This window comes from Mesocricetus auratus, unplaced genomic scaffold, assembly GCF_017639785.1.
Source record: "Mesocricetus auratus isolate SY011 unplaced genomic scaffold, BCM_Maur_2.0 Super-Scaffold_100025, whole genome shotgun sequence".
In the NCBI taxonomy this organism is placed as follows: Eukaryota; Metazoa; Chordata; class Mammalia; order Rodentia; family Cricetidae; genus Mesocricetus; species Mesocricetus auratus.
Window position 1 is genome coordinate 24,137,621 of NW_024429206.1, and position 22,683 is coordinate 24,160,303.

Genomic DNA, 22,683 nt, shown 5'->3' on the forward strand with positions numbered 1-22,683 from the left:
CTACATTCATAATAAATGAATAAATCTTAAAAAAAAAAAAAAAAGAATAGGTCTGCCTGGAACTTTGAAACAACAGAAGGGAGCCAGCACATGATGGTACATGCTTGTAATCCCAGTGCTTGGGAGACTAAGACAAGAGAATTCCATGAGTTCCAGGCTAGCCTGGGCTGCACAGTGAGACCCAGCCTCAAAAACCGAATGAAAGAAAGAAGGAAGAAAATACTTCAAGGTTTTGTTTTGTTTTGTTTGAAGCCCAAGGGGATAGGGAGATGGCTCAGTGGCCAAGAGTCCTTGCTTTTTTAAGCACAACGACCTGAGTTTGAATCCACAGCACCTGTGTAAAAAGCTGGGCCTGACTGTGTGCACCTGTAACCCAGCCTGAGAGTCAGTGAGAGACTACGATACAGAAAGCTAGCTGTCGAGCCTCGTAAGCTGCTTAGTTAATTTCAGAACAGTGAGAGACACTGTCTGGGGGAAGGAAGAGAGGACAGGAGAGGGGAGGGGAGGGGAGGGGAGAGGAGGGGAGGGGAGGGGAGGGCGGGAGAGGAGAGGGGAGGGAGGGGAGGAGGGGAGAGGAGAGGAGAGGAGAGGAGAGGGGAGGGGAGGAGGGGAGAGGAGAGGAGAGGAGAGGGGAGGGGAGAGGAGAGGAGAGGGGAGAGGAGGAGAGGGGAGGAGGGGAGAGGGGAGGAGAGGGGAGGAGGGGAGAGGGGAGGAGAGGGGAGGGAGAGGGGAGGAGAGGGGAGGGGAGGGAGGAGAGGGGAGGAGAGGAGAGGAGAGGGAGGGGAGGGGAAGGGAGGGGAGGGGAGGAGAGGGGACTGTAAATGTTGATAAACAATATATATTATATATTGTTGGGGATTTTTTTGGTTTGTTTGGCTTTTTGGTGTTTTTGTTGTTGTTGTTGTTGTTGTTGTTGTTTTGGTTTTTGTTTTTTTGAGACAGAGTTTCTCCGTGGCTTTGGAGGCTGTCCTGGAACTTGCTCTTGTAGACCAGGCTGGTCTCAAACTCACAGAGATCCGCCTGCCTCTGCCTCCAGAGTGCTGGGATTAAAGGTGTGCGCCACCACCACCCCACTATATTATATATACAAGGATAAAGAAAACCTTAATACTACTGATGAGCATATAAATTAGTGTTGGTAATCACTATAAAGGGTCCTCAAAGAAACTAGTCTTGAAATATAAACTAGCTATATGAACCAGTAATGCCACTCCCTGAAAGTACGTAAATCAGCATGCCACAGACACACTCATGTTTATCACGGCACTATTCACAATAGCCACGCCATGGAGTCAGCCTAGATGTGTGTCCGTCAGCAGATGGATAGATAAAGTACAGCGGAATGGGGCTGGAGGGATGGTTCAGCAATAGGAACGCGGGCTGCTACTCCAGAGCGTCTGGGTTCCATTCCCACATGGTGGCTCGCAAACGCCTGTAATTCTAGTTCCAGGGGAGTGGACGCCCTCTTCTGGCCTGCAGGAGTACATGCAGGCAGAACACCGTGTGCATAATTAATAAATCTTAAAAAAAAAAAAAAAAGAAGTACAGTTCTGTTATGGTTTGTCTCTCCTTCCGGCTCATGTGTTTGAACACTCGGTCCCCAGGCAATGGCACCCTTCTGGGAAGTTTGTGGAACCTTTGGGGTCAGACACTAGGGGTGAGCGATTGAGGGCTATCGCCTGGCTTAACTTCTGGCCTGACTGCTGTGCTACCTGATCAGCTGAGATGTGAACAAGTCACATAGCAAGCTCCGACAACCTGGACCAAAGTTGCCAACGCAGCAGCCTTCACGCCTTCCCTGCTCTGGTGATTTGAATGAGAAACGCGGCTCACAGGCTCAGGCATTTGACACTTGATCTCCAGCAGGTGGCGCTGTTTGAGGTTATGGAACCTTTAGGAGGTGGGCCCTCCTGGAGAATTTACAGTCTTACTCCATTTCTTTTTCTTCCCCTCTTCTCTTGTGTGCGGATGAAAATGTTGTCGTCCAATCCTCCTGCCCCTGCCGATATGCCATCCCTTTTCTGCCACAACGGGCTTTACCCCTCAGGGACTACACACCAAAATAAACCCTCTCTTCCCTAAGTTGCTTTGATTCGTGGTATTTTATCATGGCAATAGAAAAGTAACTAATACACCTCTCATGGTGAACCAGATACTCTGAGAGCATGAGCCAGCGAGAACCTCTCCTCTTTTATGTTGCTCTATCCAGAATGGGGTCACAACAATAAAAAAAAGTAACTATGCAAGTATCTGCTGAATGCATCTAAGTCTTGCTATTGTAAGGTTAAAAAAATAAACTAAGCCAAAACATCATTAGAAAGGGTCTATCTTATGTCTATACAGTTTATTGACAGAGCCCAAAGTAGCAGAGAGTGGGCACTTTACAAACAAATTTGTACAATACTAGAGATTTAGTCCAGAGCTTTGCACATGCTAAGCAAACACTCTCCACTGAGCCACACCTACAGGTCTCCAACTCCTCACTGGGGGATTCTAGGCAGGTGCTCTACCACTAAGTACTCTATGCTGAACCATATCTGCAAGTTTCCAGCCCCCACTGAAGGGTTCTAATTAAAAGTTGTATGCATGAGCATGTGTTTGTATGTCTCTCCTCTCTCTCTCTCTCTCTCTCTCTCTCTCTCTCTCTCTCTCTCTCTCTCTCTCTCTCTCTCTGTGTGTGTGTGTGTGTGTGTGTGTGTGTGTGTGTGTGTGTGTGTGTAGGCCAGAGGACAATCTTGAGTGTTATCCTCACTTCTTATTAAGTACCCTATCCATCCTGCCAAATACTTATTGTTTATCTGGGCCCCTTTCAGTTCTGGGATCCAGGAAGACCTGGAATCCCATCCGATGTCACATGAACCATCAATGTTCAGCGGCACAATATCAGACATTACACTGCAGTGTGTAGCCCAGACCTCACTATGTAGTCCCCTCCTCAAAGTCTTCACATAGCCTAGGTTAGTCTCAAACTTGCTATGTAGTCCAAGCTAGCCTGGAACTCATGATCCTCCTTCTACAGCCTCTCAAGTGCCGGCTTTACAGACCTGTCCATCTTATCCAGCATCACGTGGGCTGTTTTCAATTCTAATTTTTTAAATTATTTAAAAATTGATATAATACATTCTGGCTCTATTTTATGCTTTCCCCCACCTAAACAACCACTTTTTGATTCAAGTTAAGACCTACTCCATGAGACAGAACCCACACTGCTAAAGTGGTCAGAAACCTGAGACTAGTCAGGTTATGGATCTAGAGGTGCAGCTAATACTACAATTCTGCTAAAAGAATATAGCAATAAAATGACTCCTGATGACATACTACTATACCCTTGCATCAGTGCATTGCTCAACCCGGATCAGAGAAGCTGTTTCCTACAGTAGATGGCAATTAACACAGAGACCCACAACTAGACCATGCACAGACAGCGGGAGACTTGGATGCACTCAGTCCTAAATGGGATTCTTCACCAAACCCCTTCCCTCAAGGCTCCTGAATCTACATGGAAGGGGAATCAGAAAGATAAAACCAGAGATAATAGAGTACTCCAAGACAGGACAGGTGCATATATGAACTCAGGGACAGGGTTAGCATGCCCAGACCTGCACAGGTTCAAGCCATAGGGTGTCCCAGCATGGAGAAGAAGAAGAGGACACAGGGTCCCACCCCCAACCAACAAGCTCTCGGCAATTTGCTCTCTGCTGGCAAAGGGAAAATAAGTTTTCTCTCATCCTAATTTAGGTTGCCTGGAGCCACACAGCCTGTGGCCCTCCCTCACATCAGCAATAAGGAACAAATGCCCCTACCTACCAAACTAGCCAGCAAGCTCCCCTGCCCAGGACAGAGTCCAAGATGTGACCATGGGAGCTGGAGTCCATGCAGCCCTGACCGTTAAGACCCGACCAAGCCAGCTCAGGCTTACAGAGGACACTATTCCAGCTGGCCAACTCCCAGCTCTTACCAGGAAGCCTGAATCTGAGACCAAAGAAAAATTTTTAAAAACCCTTATCCAGCAGGCAGGAGCCAGTGACAGACTGCACCCTGCTAATGTCCTCTGCATCTCTGAGTCCTGCCTGCTCCCTCCCTCTCCATGGACCTGGCTTCTTGGACACCTACTCCCCTCTCTTCTTTCTTCCCTTCCCTTCTTCTCCCTCCCTTCTCTTCTCCTATCCTCCACAAGGCTAACTTCTTAAAAACCTCATGAATTCCCCCACCCCTACTGTCCTCTGCTCCTTGCTCAGAGCGACAAATGTGCCCTCTGTCAAGGCACAGACATTCCCATCCTCCTTCCAATTAGACCTGCCAGGGCCTGCCATTGGCCTGGCCCCTTTCCCAGCTGAAGGCTCACATTATTCACACAAGGGTCAGAGACCTTGACCCTGCCAGGGCTCTCTCCAAAGATGACGGAGCAAGAACCCTGACCCAGCACCTGAGGCCCAGAAGCATGGTCTCTCCTCATTAAAACTGCACCCTTCATAAAGTGAGGCATGGGGACTACCATGCATTCATCAGCCTTGTACACCGCATTTCAGAGCCAAGTTGACAGCCAGGATGACCAGTGTGACCCTGTACTGGAGATTTTCTGAATCCAATCTAACAGGTTTTTGTTTCTTCCTCCAGTACATGATCTCACGGTCCATAAAGCTAATGCCTACTACTTGTCTGTGCGTCTAGATCCACCATCTGTCTACAATCTACTGTCATCTGTCAACTGTCTATATCACTATCATCTGTTAATCATCTATTATCTATCATTTTGCAGTCACCTATTGTAACAAGTCTTTCTGTCCTGCCAGCCAGCTCCCAAATAATAACATGGAGACCGACTAATTATGGAAGCTCAGCCTTAGGTTAGGCTTGTCCCATTAGCTCTTATAACTTAAATTAACCCATTTATGCTAGTCTACAATCTGTTGTGTGACTCGTTAGCTCATCTCTCCATACAGCTTATTCTGATTTCTCTACATCTGGCTGGTGACTCCGCCTTCTTCTTCCCAGAGTTCTCTCTCTGCCCACAAGTCCTGCCTATACTTCCTGTCTACTTATCGGTCATTTAGCTTTTCATTAACACCAATCACAGCAACACATTTTCACACAGAGTACAAATATCCCACAACAACCTATCACCATCTATCTACTGTGCATCATTTATCAATCATCAACCAGTTATCAATCATTTGCCTACATAACATCTATCTATCATCTATCCATTATCTATTTACCCATCATCTACCACTTATCAATCATCTATCTACAATCTATCCATCATCTATCTACCACTATCAATCATCTATAAATCAAGCAATCTTATATCTGCAATCCTCCTACCTTCTATCATTTATCAATACATATCAAGCATCTACGACCCATCTACCATCTATAATCTTTCACCTCTGTCAATCAGCTGTCTATCCTCTACACATCGATTATTTATAATATAGTAATCATCTGCCTATCTATATCATCTAAACATCTATCTACCTTTCTGAGAGAGAGAAACTCACTTAGCTGCCCTAGCCTATCCTGGAACTTACCATGTAGCCCAAGCTAGCCTCAGTCTCACAGCAATCCTCCTGCCTCAGCTTCCCTATGGTTGGAATTACAGGCATGCACTACATGCCAGGTCTCTGATGTCTTCTTTCCCAGCAACAATGAGCCACAGAATAGTAACAGCTGATCCTATCCGCTTGTCTCCTACAGCTCCTCTTCCTGACCCCTGTTGGCTACAATTCTCCAGAGCAAGAGACCAATACAGTAGATATAGGTCTGGATATCTGTGCATGATCTATATGTTGATATGTAGTCACTGGTGAAATATATTAAGAAATAGGGCTTTCGGGTGATAATGAAGTGTCCTCATGAGTGAAATTAGTGCTTTTATTTTTAAAAAAGAGACTGGACCATTGAGATGGATCGGAAAATAAAGGACTTCATGATGGAAGTTGTCCCCTGACCTCCACAAATAAATAAGCAAAATGTCTTAGTCAGGGTTTCTATTGCTGTGAAGAGACACCATGACTATGGCAACTCTTATAAAGGAAAACATTTAGTTGGGTCTTGCTTACAGGTTCAGAGGTTTAGTTCATGAAGGAAGAATGCAGACACGGTGCTGGAGAGGTAGCTGAGAGGTCTACATCTGGATCGGCAGACAGCAGGAAGAGAGAGAGACACTGGGCCTGGCTTGAGCACTTGAAACCTCAAAGCCCACCCCCAGTGACACACTTCCTCCAACAAGGCCACACCTCCCAATTGAGCCACTCCCTGTGAGCCCATGGGGGCCATTTTCATTCAAGCCATCACATGAAATACATACATACATACATACATACATACATACATACAGAAGACCATGGGGAGCTTGGTCACCTCTTCCACCATTGGGACCCAATAAAAAAGAGTTATCTCTATAAAATGTGCAAGCCCTATCCAAACGCTCATTCTGCTGAAGACTCAGTCTTGGACCTTCAGCCCATAACTGTGAGCAGTCAGGTTTTGTTGCTTAGCTGGGTGCAATGATGCACTCCTGCCATTCTCTCCTTCTACTATGTGGGTCTCAAGATCAAATTCAGGTCGTCTTTTACTATTTTATTTTAAATTACATTTTTATTTATTCATTTATTGTGTTTATGTGTGTGCACCAGGATGCCAATGTGTGTGTGTGTGTGTGTGTGTGTGTGTGTGTGTGTGTGTGTGTGTGTGTGTAAGTCAGAGGACAACTTATGGGAGTCCACTCTTTCCTTCCACTATGTGGGTTCTAGGGATTGAGCTCAGGTCATCAGGCTTGGCAGCAAGCACCTTTACCCACTAAGCCATCTCATTGGCTTATTTTATTTTATATCTTGAGACAGAATCTCACTCTGTAGTCTAGCCTGGCCTGGAACTCATGATTCCCCTGCCTCAGCTAACCTGTGTTCTAGGATTACAGGTGTTTGCCACAATGCCTAAATTATTGTTCCTGTTTTAGATGTGAACACATGGAAGCTGGAGAAGCTGGGCCTGCTCAACCTTCTAGCTGAGAATTAGGTGCCATCTTTCTGGAAAGAAACTACTATTGCCTGTCTCTATTTCCCCAAGCCAACTGGAAACAGACTAGTTTGACAGCTGATGGGATTTAAGCACAAGGACATTAAGAAGAGTCAGCAAACACCATTTCACCCAGGCTTCATGGTATTTTGCTTCTTAAAAGCAAATAGTTGAGCCAGCAAGATGGCCCAGTGGGCAAAGACACTTGCCACCAAATCTGACAACCTGAATTTGCTCTCCAGAACCCACATGGTAGACAGAGAGGCGGGTGTCAGAACACTTGGTCCCCAGATGGTGGCGCTATTTGATGAGTACCGTAACAACCTGGCTTGAGGACACAGTTCACTGCAGGTGAACTTGAGGATTTACAGCCTCGCCCCTCGTTCTGTTTGCAGTTGAAGATGTGCTCGCTCAGCTCCTGCTGCCACGCCTGCCTCTGGCTGCCGTGCCTTCCCATGGAACTTGTCCCTCTGGCACTGTAAACCAAAAGTAAATCTCTTCCTTAGATTGCCTTTGGCCATGGTGTTTTATCACCGCAATAGAGAAATAACCAGCAGATACAACAGAGAAATAACCAGCAGATACAACAGAGAAATAACCAGCAGATACAACAGAGAAATAACCAGCAGATACAACAGAGAAATAACCAGCAGATACAACAGAGAAATAACCAGGAGATAAACAGAGAAATAACTAGCAGATACAACAGAGAAATAACTAGGAGATACAACAGAGGAATAACCAGCAGATACAACAAATGGGGATTTGATATATTGGCCTACAAAACTTGAGTTGAGCCGTCCAATGATTGCCATCTGCACGCTGTACAGACAGAGGACCCAATAGCTACTCGCTTTCCACATTCATTGAGCAATGCAGCAGAGCATCAAACTGCACAGACAATAAAAAAAAAAAAAAAAAAAAAAAAAAAGCTGTTGGAAGTCCGAGGAGAAAAAGCTTAAGTCACATTACAGTTGAATGCCTGAATTCCTCAGCATATCTCCATCGGTAACTGACACTTAAGGCGAGTAGAAATCAAGTGAGTTATAGTTAAAGGTTTATTGTTTTATTTTTAACTGTGATACACGTCTGTGTCTGTGTGAGAGTGAGAGCCTGTTAGTTCAGACACATGCAGTGTCCAGAAGAGGGCACCAGATCCCCTAGAGCTGGAGTCACAGGTGGTTGTAAACTACCTGATGAAGTCAGTACACGCGCGCACACGCGCACACACACACACACACACTCACACACACACACCTCCAGCCCCAGGTCCAACATAGTTTAATTGAATCAGTGTGGTGGCTTTGGTCTTTAATCCCAACACTCAGGAGGCTGAGACACCACCCTAATGTAAGTTTAAGGCCAGTCTGAGTTCCATTGGGAGTTCATGGCCAGCCTGGACTACAATTTGAAGACTTGTCTTTTTTCTAAAGGCTGGATATGTCATTCAATGATCGCTGGCCTAGGCTATCCCAGAAAAAGACTGGGGGTGTGGCTCCATGGTAGAGCAATTGCTTGGCATGTGTAAGGCCGAGTTCAACCCCCAACACCACTAAGAAAATGAAATAAACAAAGGGAACTATGCCCCAGTCTACACCCATAAATATGATAGCCTAGATGGAGTGAATCAGTTCCCTGAAACACAGTCTACCCAAAACTCACAGAAGAAATGGTCTTCGGGCGTATCTGTCTATTACAGGCATTGAACCAACAATTAATAGTGTTCTAAAACAGAAAGCGCCAGGCCCAGATGGGTTCACAAACATTTAAGAAAGAAACGATGCCAATTCACTACAATCTCTTCCAAAAATACGAGCAGGGAGGATACTGTCTGAGTGGTTTTATGAGACCGGCGCTATCCCTATCCAAATAGCAAAACCAAAGAAATTACAAGAGAAGGAAACTCCAGGCCAGTCTTTCTTCATGAGCACAGAAGTAAACGTGACCCTCAACAACGCGTCCTCGAATCATGGGGCCAGTGAGCCGCTCAGTGGGTAGAGGCAGTTGCTGGACAAGCCTGGACGCCTGAGGTCCAGACAAGCAAGGTTGGGAGGAGAGAACGGAGGCCACAGAGCTGTGCTTTGACTTCCCACGCATGTTAGTGCACATACACACAATAAAAACAACACAGAGAGAGAGAGTGTGTGTGTGTGCGCTCGCATATGTGTGTGTGTGTGTGTGTGAGAGAGAGAGAGAGAGAGAGAGAGAGAGAGAGAGAGAGAGAGAGAGAGAGAGAGAGAGAGAGAGATTCAAATCCAGCAATCTCTACACATAATTAGAGGCAGGGGAGGTGGTTTAGCAGCTAGGATCCTGGGGCAGGAATTCAGATTCCAGTGTCCCCATAACAAGCCAGGGGTCTCACACACAGCTGTGACCCCAGCTCTGAGAGGGGCTGGACACAGGAGGGCTGGTGGGGCTTGCAGGCTTCAAGTCCAGCTGAGAAAATGTGAGTTTGGGGATTAGAAACAGATCCTGCCTCGGGGGAATAGGTGGAGGGTGACAGAAGAGACTGTCTGATGTCCTCTATGACCTCCGTGCAAGCTCACACATACATGGGCTCACACACACACACACACACAAATAAATAACCCTTTTTTTCTGAGACAGGATTTCTCTGTATATCTTTGTAGACCAGGCTGGCCTGAACTCACAGAGATCCGCCTGCCTAAGCCTCCCGAGTGCTGGGATTAAAGGCGTGCACCACCCAGCCTAAATAAATACTCTATAAAAGAATAAAGATCAAAAATAATTATACAGCATGGCTCCTACAGTCTGACTATGGTTTTGGAAGGTCCTGGCTATGGAAGATTCTGGATCCTTTACAAGTGCCATACTGGCCTCATAAAAGGATTTGGGTCTCACAACATGGAATTAGTTCTTACAAAGGGCAGACTGTTCTAAAAGAACTAGCCCGGCCCCTCTGTGGTTCCTGCCTCTCTCAGCTACTAGCTACCGTGTAATAACAGCATTCTTTGCCTGATACCTTGTTGTTTGAACTTTCTAGCCACCAGAATCTTAAACCAAATAAACCTCTTTTCTTCATACATTTTCCAGCAATAGGCATTTTATTATGATAATGGGAAGCAGATAAGCACTAGGGATCACAGAATAGTCGAGGTGACAGGACAATCTTGAGATCCTAAAATGACAAGTTCCGATCCCAGCTTGGGTCTCCGAAACCCTAGTCATTTCCGGCTAATTTCCAAGCTTCCTGGTCTGTCTGTCTGTCTGTCCATTTATTTGTTTTGAGACAGAGCCTCGTGTAGCCTCGTGTAACATCCCGCATAGCCCAGAGTAACCTTGAGCGCCCCGCTACCTCCTCAGCGCTGGGATAACAGGTATGCACCGCCGAGTCCAGTTTTCTGTGGTGCTGGGGGATGGAACCCAGCAGGCAACCGCTCTACCAACTGCACCACCTCTGAAGTCTTGTCTTGGTTGGTTTTTTACAAGCCTGGAGCCATTGGTGGCACAGCTGGAGAAGAATAGACAGCTTATCTGGCCGTCGTGGGCACCCATGAAAAAGCAGCGGTACACTCAGAGTACAGCGACTTCCACGACAGAGGAAAGGCTGTAGGAGCCCCGCGCTGAGTAGTTGCTCAAGGAAGTACCCATCAATCCTGGGAGAGGTGAACCATGTTTTGGTTATCAGAGATCCAGGACACATAGCTGTAACTCCAGGATAGGCCCTCTTCTAAGGGCTGTGATCAGAGTCAGGGTCATGCTACCATCTGGACCAGCCCTTTGGTACCCCCCCCCGCATTTGCTCCCCAGGATTCTGAAAAAGCAATACAGAGGGGAAGCGGCCACTTAGGCCTCACACAGCCACTGTCAAGGGACTGCAAGTCTGCCCAAGGCGCTACGGTGTGTTTTTTAAAACAGGGAACGTCACATCAGCAAGACCTAGCGGCCAGAGCTGCGGGAGGGGGCTGTAGCCAAGCGAAGGCAGATCCAGGTGTGAACCGGAGCCCCAGCTCCCACCCCGTGGATGCAGAGCTCCCTTGCGCAGCTCCAAGAGGCCCCCGGGTGAACAGAGCCTTGCTCCCACCCAGGAGCACCCTTAGTGGCGGGAACCCTGGGGAAACGCAGTCTCCGCGCGCCACTGATGGATTCTGGGCTCTTAGGCAGGTGTTCTGGCGCTACATCAGACCCCTAGTCCCTTATTGGTCAGGTGCTAGGAGGCGGAGCCTGGCTGGAGGAAGCAGGTCATCGGTGGTGTGTCTTATCCTCGACCTGTGTCTCTCCAAGTCTCTCAGTTTTCCACCCACTGTGAGGTAAACAGCTTCATGCCAGCAAACCTACCCCACCACGATGTTCTCCTGCTTGTTGTACAAGCCCCGGGGCAACCAAATGGGGACTGAGATGGTCTAAGACTGCGAGTAAAATCAGTCCATTCCTCGCAGTCCTTGTCCTTGGCTATTTTGTCTCCGCGACAGGAAGCTGAGTAACGCAGCACCCCGGGCCCTAGATGAATTTGGTGGGAACAATTAACAGAAACGCGGCAGCCTTTCCTCACAGCATAGCCATTTAAGGTCTGAGGGGTGACTCACGGTGGGTCTCCTGATGGTTACAGACCTGTCATTCCAGCGACTCGGGAGATGAAGGGGGAGAGGATTAAAAGCAGAAGGCCTTTCTAGGCAATTTAGTGAAACTCTCTGTCAAGAATAAAAGGCACGGGCTGGAGAGATGACTCAGCCGTTAGAGGCTTAGGCTCACAACCAAAAACATAAGAATAAAGGGTAAAAAGAGGTATAGAGACAGGGCCTGGAAATAGAGCACCTGCCTAGCATCTCCCAGTGAGGGCCTGGGGGCATAGCTACCACACCTAATAAGGTCATGAAATTATGACTCTGCCACTGTGTCGATCCATCAGTGAGGTCACAGCCCTCCGGAGCCAATCACTCCTCGGTGATTGAATCGATCAAGTGGGGAAGGGAGGGGGATGACTTCATATTCAACACGCCGCAAGAGGTCTGTCTCTGAGATGGAGATTACCGCCGGCATGGAGGAAATGATGTTGCTGCCTTCGTTCAGTTTCTGTTGCTTCGATAAAACACCACGACCAAAAGCAACTTGGGGAGGAAAAGACTCGATCTCAGCTTCTGTCACGGATGGAAGTCAGGACAGAAACTCAAGCGGGGCAGGGACCTGGAGACAAGAGCTGAGGCAGAGGCCACACACAGGAGGACGCTGTTCACGGCTGGCTTGTACCTGCTTTCCTATAGAACCCAGCATCACCAGCCTAGGGATGGCACCACCCATAGTGGGCTGGGCCCTCTCCCACCAACCATCAAGCAAGTAAATGCCCCCCACGGAATGCCTACAGGGCCAATGTGATGGAGGCAATTCCTCAGTTCAGATCCCCTCTTCCCAGACATAATCTAGGCTTGTCTCAAATTGACAGAAACCTAGGGGTACAGCTGCTGGCATCGATCCAATCCATAGTTCTTGGGGAACTAGCGGTCGCTGCCTGTGTGGTATCTCCAGGTGGAAGGGGTCGGAGGACAGGCGTGCCTCCGGCAAACCAAAGCCGTATCAGCTTCCTGACACTTTGCCAGGCTCCCTCCAAATTCCATGCTCCTCCCCTCCTCAGGAACACTCGGGGGTGGTGGGGGGAGCTCCGGTGGCCTTCGGCATTGTACGCCAGACACAATGAAAGAGACTCAAAGCCAGAACTAAAGAAGGTCCAGAAGGAACCTGAGAACCACAAATAGATTCACTGGCCAAACTGAGTTCTTCTGACCTTTCCCTTCCTCCTTTAAAGGGCTGGAGAGATGGCTCTACGGTTAAGAGCACTTGATGCTCTTGCAAAGGACCCAGGTTCAACCCCCAGAACCCACATTAGATGGCTCACAGCCACCTGTAACTCCAGCTCCAGAGAGTCTGATACCTACTTCTGGCCTCCTTGGCCTCACACGCTGCACTGTATACACACACAGAAAAAGAGAGACAGAGAGAGAGAGAGAGAGAGAGAGAGAGAGAGAGAGAGAGAGAGAGAGAGAGAGAGAGAGAGAGAGAATGGGCTGAAGGATGTACCCAGCCAGCTTGGCTCTGAGCACCAGCTTCTCAACTCCACCCTCTCCTTGAAGATCCACTACACGCCCCGAGTGTCATCTGCCTCCGTGACATCCCCCTGGCTATGCGGATCTCAGCGCATCCCTCAGAAGCTGAGCTGGTGCCCACTTCCATGTCCAGGGCTGTCCATTCTGACTGCTTATAAATTAAACATGTGCATGTGTGTGTTTAAACTCTCGAAGAGTGGCATACTTCCACCAGCAAGGTCACGTTCCTAAACGTCCCCAAACAGTGCCACCAACGGGAGACCAACGCATGAGCCTAAGGGGTACACTCTCATTCAAAGCCTCCACAGATAGTTCTGTGTTACTCTGGCCCCGGGAGACTGTGGAAGTTGCCACCGTGCAAACACAGATCTTGTAACACAGGAAACCACCCATGTAAGTGTGCGGTGGCTGCCGTGGACACACGGCCACTAGGGGAAGCCAAGTTCAGACTGAGGATGGCCTGCAAAGGAAATGACCTCGCTTTCTCCACCCTGCTTCGTCATAACCACGCCCATGGGAGTGGCTATGCCGGATCCCGTGCCTGCATCACCCATCTCTCAGGTCATGGTTCTGCAATGTGAGCCTTGCAGTATTCACCCATATACGTAGCAGGAAGCATCCCAGAGCTTCCCAGTCAGTAGGGTTAGAATCAGACTCTCACAGAGTTTGCGTTTCCAGCAAGTTTGTTGGTGAGAACGAGATGGCAAAGACGGATGGTCTTTCAACCCTGGCTACAATTTGCAATTATGCGGGGAACCAGGAAAAAAAAAAAAAGAGAGGTAGGGTATTTATTCAATGTGGTCACACTGAGAAGAGATACACAGAGGTCCATCCAGTAACCCAGTCAGGTCCTGGCGTGAGGTTTAGGTTTAAATAGAGGGCAAGAGGCTTGCAGAGGGACCGGTGAAATGGCTCAGAAGGTAATGGTGGTGCCTGCCGTCAAGCCTAATGGCCCACATTCCATCCCTGGAACTCACTTGGTAAAAGAAGAAAACAGGTCAGGCAGTGGTGGTGCACGCCTTTAATCCAAGCACTCGGGAGGCAGAGGCAGGCGGATCTCTGTGAGTTCAAGACCAGCCTGGTCTATAGAGCGAGTTCCAGGACAGCCTCCAAAACAATACAGAGAAACCCTGTCTGGAAAAACCAAAAAAAAAAGGTAGTTTATTTATCCCAATATCTCAAATATTATCAACTCAATGGGTAATCAAATTTAAAAAAAATTTTGTGAAATACCTTACATTATTTTCCCACATGGAGTCTTTGAACACCCAGGTGCATTTTACACTTACACTCACAGAGCTTCTTAACTTCAGTCCACTCTACCAGAGCTGACGGTAGAGTTTTATGGCTTTGCATAACTAAATTTCTTCCAAGTGATGTGGCCACCTTGATCTTGGTTGAACAGAATATGTTCTGTGCTTTTTAAACTGAAAGTCTCCCATCCTGAAAACCATCTTATGCTCAGGAAAAAAAGAAATATTGTCCAATTTCTTCCACTCATGTTGGCATATTTTCCAGTGTCTCACTGGTGTGTCAGCTTTTAAATGTAAAGGAATTAATGTTGAGTTACAATGTCAGTTGGTCATGGCAAAAAGCTATGAGAGAAATCCTGTCTCAAAAAGTTAAGGGTTGGGGGATGTAGTTCAGTGGTAGAGTGGATGCTGTAAATCTTCCAGTGTGAGGGGCTGGAGGCGTGGCTTAGTGATAGAGCCCCTGCCTAGAATCCCCCAGTGAGGGGCTGGGGTGTGGCTCAGTGGTAGAGTATCTGCCTAGAATCCCCCAGTGAGGGGCTGGGGTGTGGCTCAGTGGTAGAGCTCCTGCCTAGAATCTCCCAGTGAGATGTCTTAACTGTAGAGAGCTTGCCTAAAACCATGGCTCAGTAGTAGAATACTTGCCTAGAATCTTCCAGAGAGGGGCTGGAGTGAGAGGGCATCACTCAGTAGGTCGTCCTGCATTTAATCCCTAGCCCACCCACCCACCACACACAAACAGAAACCTTTATGTCAATATCCAATACATGACTGTGTACACTTCATACCCACATGACTAAATCATAAATCCTGGTGACAGAGTAACCCCTCCTCGCCATGCGCATTTTCCCACACCCCTCTGGATTCTCAGCTGGTTCGAATGCTAGTCGTGTCCTGAAAAATTGATTTCACCATCCACTTGCAGGTCACAGCCTGCAGATTGGAAAATACTGATTTGTCCCACTGGGAACAGGAGTCAGAAAACCGGTCAAATCCTGATTGGAGCCTTGTTTGTTCCGTTTTGTCACCTGTTGGTTGATTTGTGACGCTGTGCCTACAGGCACAAGTCCTTTCAGGTGCAGTTCTGACTGGGCTGACACTCAGCTACCTTAACCCTCATTCTACCCAGGGCTTGTGTTGACTTTTAGGGCCCCAAATGCATTTGCCGGGAGGGAAACAGGTGTTCACAATGTAGCCCAGGCTAGCCTTGAACTCTTTATGTAGCTGAGGGTGACCTTGAACTCCTGATCCGATGCCTCCCAAGGGCTAGGATTATAAATATGTTCCACCAAGCCGGCCTACTGGGTACATTTCTATCTGGGCCTTCTAGACTTAGAGTCCATTGCAAAGGCATAAACATCTGCGTGCATGTATTCCCTAGACACTGAATGACTGACTTTCCCTCATATGCTGGTTGCTGCTGCTAACAGTGAGAGCACAGAAAGAATAGCCGAAAGTCATTGCCTTTTAATTTTTTATTACGTATACTTAGAGAGAGAGAGAACATACGGGAGCCAAAGGACAACGTAGGGAGTCGGTTGTCTCTTTCTACCAAGTGGGTCATGGGGATTGAACTCAGATCATTAAGCTTGGCAGCAAGCCCCTTTACCTGCTGAGCCATCTCACCAGCCCCCAAAATCGTTGCCTTAATGGAACAGAGATTTTTAGAGGAGAGCGATATATTCTTTTTAGCTAAGTTAGTTTTTGTTTTTCAAGACAGACTTTTATTATGTAGCCAAAGTCTGCCATGAATTCACTACATAGCCCAGGCTGGCCCCCAACTAACAACAATCCTCCTGCTTCGACCTCCAAGTACTAAAATGCAAATGTGTGGTATCATGCCCGTATTTTATTTTATTTTATTTACAGTGCTGGGTATCAAACTTGGGGCCTTGTAAAGGCCCGGCAAGCAGACTCTGCCACTGAGCCATGGTCTGTTAGGTGTGGTGGAGGCACACCCTCAATCTAAGAACTTGAGAAGCAGGAGTAGGAAAACCAAGAGTTCTAGGCTAACCTGGGCTACAAGATACCCAGTCTCCAAATAAGGTCTGCAGAGCTGCCTTGGTGATTAAGAGAGAACCTGAGTTTGGATCTCAGCAGCCATGTCAAGTGACTCATGACCACCTGTAGATAATTCCAGCACCATGGATTCAATACCCATTGGGTCTTCCAGGGCACACATATTCCCAACACAAACACAACAAATATGCACAGAGACATACATAAAAACAAGTTGGGCATTGATGGTGCACGCCTTTAATCCCAGCACTCGGGAGGCAGAGGCAGGTAGATCTATGTGAATTCAAGGCCAGCCTGGTCTACAAGAGCAAGTTCCAGGACAGCCTCCAAAGCCACAGAGAAACCCTGTCTCGAAAAACAATAACAATAAAAAACCCAAACAAATAAAAACAAATCTTTTCTAAAGTAAATAAGGGCCTGGAGAGATGACTCAGTAGTTAAGAACATTGGCTGCCCTTCTAGAGAACCTGGGGATCAATTCCCAGCACCCACAGAGCAGCTCACAACCACCTGTGACTCCAGTTCCAGGGGGTCTGACACTCTTCTGAGCTCCCTGGGCACCAGAGCATGCTCGTGAGGCACATACATACATACTGCATACATACATACATACATACATACATACACACAGGCAAAAGACCTATACACACAAAATAATGCATTTTTAAAGTTTTTAGTTGAAGGTAAAGGAAAAGAAGGCTGGGATTCCTCAGTTAAGGGTGCCTAGTATGTACAAAGCCCTGGGTTCCATCCCTACCATGGCATCAACAGACGTGGCACAGCCACATGGGTCATCCCAGCACTCAGGAGATGGTGGTGAGAAGATCTGAAGGTCGTGGCCACCCTCGGCTATATGAAGAGTTGAAGGATAGTGGGAGATAAATGCGACCCTGTCTCAAAAACAAAAATAGAGCAATCAATTACTTATTTAAGCTCTGTGTGAGTGTGTGTGTGTGTGTGTGTGTGTGTGTGTGTGTGTGTGTGTGTAGATCAGAGGACAGCCTACAGGAGTCGTCAGTTCTCTTCCTGAGGTCTTCAGGCTTGGCAGCAAGTGTCTTTACCCACTGAGCCATCTCGAAGGCCCAGTCTTCAGTGAAATTAAAGCAATGGAGGAAAGGACAGGGTATAAGACGTACTCGAGGTTCTGGGTTTTATACCCCTGTCGGTGTGAGGAAGTATAATAAGGCCCTATCTAATAGAAGGGGACTAAGAATGTGTCATTGACAATCAGGGCTCTCCCCCGCCCCCCCCCAAAAAAGTTTCCTGCCGGCCTCAGCAGGTAGATCTGACCCATTACATCCCCCCCCCCCCCGCAAAGTACTCTGCCAGAGGGCAAAAGCACTAGTCAGTAACTTTAACCTAAAGGATTTCAGAACCTAGTCAGCCATGAAAGGCGTGGGGGTGGGGGTGGAGGGATATTTGCTGAGCGGGTCCCCCGACAGCGTGCAAGCCTGGGGTTACAAACACTGAGGATGACTCTCACTCAGATTCGGGTCTGCTCCTCCCCGCCCACCCCCGCACCCTGCCCTCTCCCGGAGACCCACAGTCACTTCAGCAGCGTTTGCACTCGTGATCCCGGAGACGCGGGTCCTGGTTCCCGTGCCTGCCTTATCTCTCTCCTCCCTCACATTTTCCGCAGCAACAAAGCCAAACACAGTACCGTGGGGGCTTTCACGCTTCCGTGCGTTTGGACACGGTGTTCCTTCTGCCTGGAAGGCCGCGCGGCTCTCCCTCCCCCCCACCCCCTGCCTGTGAGCTCTCACTCAGCCCTCGGCACCCTTCCACCAGGACCCAGCGCCCTTCTCTATCTAACCCAAGCCTTGTCTTTGGCTCTGGCCTCGCTGCACGACAATCACCGGTTCCTCTAAATCTCTCCCCCTGGCAGGCTCAGGCCTTCAACGCTGGAGTTGTTTTGTGGAGGAAAGGGGTTGCTCGCTTGACACCCCAAAGAAAGAGCCTAATCCTGAGTTTGAGAGATGACAGAGCATGCGTCTAAGCTTAGCTCGGCTCCAAACGTCCTATGTGTCCCCATAGGGTTCTTCTGTGTCCCTGGGGAACCCCGAAATCTTGCATTCCCGGTGCACCGTGGCGCAACAGCCCAGCCCCCCTGGCTTGACATCAGCAAGCTGGAGTAGTCCAGGGGGAAGGGCCGGGTAAAAGCGTGAGCGTGAACTACAAATCCCGATAGGCATCGCGTGGCCCCCGCGGCCGGCGCCTGCGCAGCACGGGCCCGGCGTTTGAGTGGCAAGTTGTTTGTTACAGCGAACACCAGCTGCTGCTGCGCCGGGCGCCGCGCTCCGCCGGGCGCTGTTTGCTTGTCCACCCCGTAGCTCGCTGCACCCCGCAGGTCCTCCCCAGGCCTCCTTTTTTTTTTTTTTTTGCAACGTGCCAAGCTTCCTTTTTTCTGGATCGAATACAAATCAGCCTAGCACCGAGCTCCGGCCCCCCTTCCCTGGGCCGGTTGCCCCAAGGCTTGGGGCACGCAGGGGGCGGGGGCCGCTGCTCGTCCCCGTCCCCATCCCCGTCCCCGTCCCCTCCGCCCGCCCTTGCAACTCGGGCCATCGCGGATGATCCGCTGTGGGGGACCCCTGGGCGGACGATGGAACTGCACATTCTGGAACACCGGCTGCAAGTTGCCAGCGTCGCCAAGGAGAGTATCCCGCTCTTCACCTACGGCCTCATCAAACTTGCCTTCCTGTCTTCCAAGACCAGGTGAGAGAGCGAGAAAGAGAGTGAGGGGCGAGGGGATGGGGGGGGCGCGCGCGGCACCCGCCCCGGGACAGACAAAGAGGCGCACCCCGGGGGGGACACGCAGTGCAAAACAACTTCATCCCCCCCCTCCACCACCGCCACCCCCCCGGGATCTCTGCCATCCTCCTTCATCGGACAAAGCCACCCCTGTGCTCTCTAGTTGGGGGTCCCCTCCACCCAGATCCCCCACCCCACTGCGCCTCCAACTGCTGCCACCAACACCCAACCCTCCCCCCCACCCCATCGCAGTCCCTTCCCTGAGATCTCTAGTAACCTCCCCCAAATGGCCTCTGTGATGCATCCGTGAACGAATGAATGAATGAACGAACGAATGAATGAATGGACGAGAGAAAGAATGAATAACAGGTGTGGGGATCCGGAGGTGAAAATTAACAAACTAAACACGCCCCATCCCCCCCCATCCATCCGCCACCACCACTCCCCTCCTACTGGCTGGGTCGGTCGGGCCCCCCTGTAGCCACCGGCAAGCGGGGAGGCAGGGCGCTGAGCTCGTCTACCCCAGGACAGAAAAATCATAAAATCATTAGTAGATGTTTATCTCCAGGTGCCTGCGCAGGGAGCGAGGAGGTGCAGGCGGCGGGGGAGGGGCTGCAGGGCCAGGGTAGCTGATTTTCTTTTCTCTTTGGGGGTCCAGCGAAGTGGGAGAGGGAGGGGGGATTTTGAACCATGGAAGGGGAGGAGCTGGCGTGTTTATGGATCTGCCTGGAGGCTGGGCTTGGATGTTGCAGAGGGGAGCAAAAAAAAAAAAAAATAGTAGAAGGGCTTGAGAGGTAAGAAGAAGAAGAAAATGTAAACCTTAGATTTTTCCCATTGCTAGGTGTGCGTTTGACTTCATAAACTCCTGTTGGATTAGAATCCGGTTATCTCTCTTTTTTTTTAATTGCCCTTTTCCTCCTGTGGAGTGGGAATTGGAGCAAGCTACGGTTAACTTAAACCTCATTTGATTATCATTATGATGGGTCGGGGGCGGTGGGGGGGGCAGTTAAGGAGAGCCTCGCTGCCAAAGGAATGAATACATTACAGGTCAAGATTAAGTTAAATTGACAGCAAACACACCCCCTCCCTCCCTCCTTCCCTTCCCAGGCTGCCTTCTCCCTCCTGTGGGGTTGGGCTCAGGGGAAGAGAACCTGTTAAAAGTTCTTGCTAAGGGACCTGACTTCAGCAGCTTGGTCAGCCAGCGCTATTGTTTGGAAGATGAAGTCAGCTAGGTAGCTTTGCATCTGTTTACTTTCTGCTCCTAGGGCTGTTCTGTCTGTGGGGGCCAGAGGTTTGAAATCTTTACCTCCTTAGCCTGAGGGTAGAGCCCCTTGCTCCTTGGATGGCCCCAGGTAAATCATTAAACAGGTCATTTGAAAACAAAGCTAACAGCTCAGATTCTGAACAAGCTCCCCCCCTTACACACACACACACACACACACACACACACACACTTGTGCAAAAAAAAAAAAAAAAGCCCTTCTCTGTCAGACCTTCTAGTCCTACATCCACTTGCTCTCTGCCCACCCTCCAGGCAATCCCTAGGACCCAGGGGCTGGAGGTGACAGATTCCCAACTTCTGGCCCCTACAGTCCATGACAGCCCTCTGGTTCCTCCCTTCTTTCTCAAGCTGGAGACAAGGGGGCTTTTGGGGGACGTTGGGTAGGAAGACTGAGGGAAGGCTGCCTCTGGCTGTTCCCTGTACCTTGGTGAAGGGACTGGCCTTTTTATGGGCATCCCTCATCTGCTGCTCCCAAGGTCCAACTTGAAGGCCTCGGATTAAGACCCAGAGACAAACTCACACGGCCTACCTGACCGCAGGGAAGCCTTATCCCCTTGCAAAGGTGGGTACCCCTCCTCCCTTCCAGGGTAGGCCCGAGTGACCAGTGGCAAGATGACTGAGGGGTCAAAGGTCACCTCCTTGTCTCCAGGCTCTGGCTCTAGAAAGCGCTGAGTACAGCGGGTCTGAGGACCGACAGCCTACTGCCCTTATGCACTCTGAGCCCAGGCGTGGCTTCATGTTGGAATCAGCACCTGAGGCCCAGGCCAGGTCACTGTCCTCTTCTGCTTCTCTCTTTGTCCCTCCATAAAATGGACATAGTACATCCCGCCCCATTTCTTTATCCAGGGGCTGCTGCTTGCTGGGGATGGGTCATTAAATTCCTGTAAAAAACAAAGCCTGTGCCCCAGATGGAATAGCGGTGGTGTATGGCCGCTAACTTGTTTCCGGCAGTGAGCCATGCGGGTCGTCATCCCTGATTCTTCTCTCCCACCACAGTGCTCCAGATGCCTGCTAGCACCTACCTCCCCAAAACGGGGCATCCCCAGAACATCTCACTGCCCGTCTAAAGCAAACAATCACAGTTTCCACAGGGCCAGGTCCTTGCTGTGGCGTTCAAGGCCTCTTGACGAAGCTGGATCCAGGATCCTCGTCTTTAGCCACCCCCCCCCCCATGCCCATCCCCACCGCCAGCAGCAGATCTATTAGTAACACCCACAGGTTGCCTGATTTCTCCTCCCTCTTCCCCCCTGTCAGTTCCACGTCAGTTCTCAAGATTGGTGACATCACCCTGAACCTCCCCAAGCACTCCCCTGCCTCCACCTCCCAGCAGACTTAGTCACCCCCCCCCCCCACCCACCCTGGGGTGGAGCAGGTGGAGCATGGGGAAGAGAACGACCCTGGAAATTCTCACTTGGTGCCTGGGTGCCGCTGACCCCAAGGGATGCAGGAATAGACCGGCCCCTCCCTCTGCCCAGCTAAGAGCCCAGTCCGGGGAAGGACAGGGACCTGAAGTTAAGAAACATAGGCCAGCAGGGTAGAAGAAAGGAGGTCAGGCCTGGAGAGGTGGCTCAGCAGTTAAGACTGGTTGCTGCTCTCGAAGAGGACCTGAGCTCACTTCCAGCACCCATGCCAAGGTGGCTCACAACCTCCAGTAACTCCAGCTCCAAAGGGTCCAGTGCCCTCTTCTGGCCTCTGCAGGTACCTGCACTCATGTGCACATACGCACATATAGATATAAACATCTAAGTATTGAATAAAGAAGGAGGGGAGACTGAACACCAGCTAGGGGAGCCTGGGAGCCTATTTGAATGAAGAGGCTTTAGGGTATATGCGGCATCTTAGTAGGAATCAGGCAGGAAGGGGGATCTAGTCTCTCTCTGTGTAGAAATATGGACATGTAAATGACATATGTCCTGGTGTATACACAGAAAGACAACACGGTGACAGAGCTTCTACAAAGAAGGAACTTGGAGCTCAGGGATTAACTCAAGGTCATGAGATCAGTGATAGAGCCCAAGATTTGAGTCTACATCTCTGTGGATTAAGCTCTGCTTTTGCCGGCACAGGTTACAAAGGAGACTCATAGTCAACAGTGCCACCAGCCCTTCTGTTTGCGGTATGCTGTTCAGAAAGATTCAAGAGCACAGGATCAAACCCCTGACCTTCACGTGGTCCCTTGTGCCCTCTTTTTTTATAGCACTAAGGATTGGACTCAGGGCCTCCCACATACAAGGAAAGCATACTCTACCACTGAGCCACACCCCCAGCCCCTCACTGAGGGATTCTAGGCAGGGGCTCTACCACT

At 49.5% G+C, this 22,683-nt stretch overlaps 1 protein-coding gene across 1 annotated transcript in view; it reads left to right on the top strand.

Moving 5' to 3' along the window:
* The first annotated feature begins 18,588 nt into the window (after nt 1-18,588).
* The window catches only part of Castor2 (cytosolic arginine sensor for mTORC1 subunit 2), a 43,352-nt gene continuing 39,257 nt past the window's right edge, over nt 18,589-22,683 (top strand). Inside the window, exon 1 of the mRNA XM_005080345.4 lies at nt 18,589-19,060. Within this exon, the coding sequence (XP_005080402.1) occupies nt 18,948-19,060 (113 nt within the window). The 5' untranslated portion in view covers nt 18,589-18,947. The remainder of the gene's footprint in view (nt 19,061-22,683) is intronic.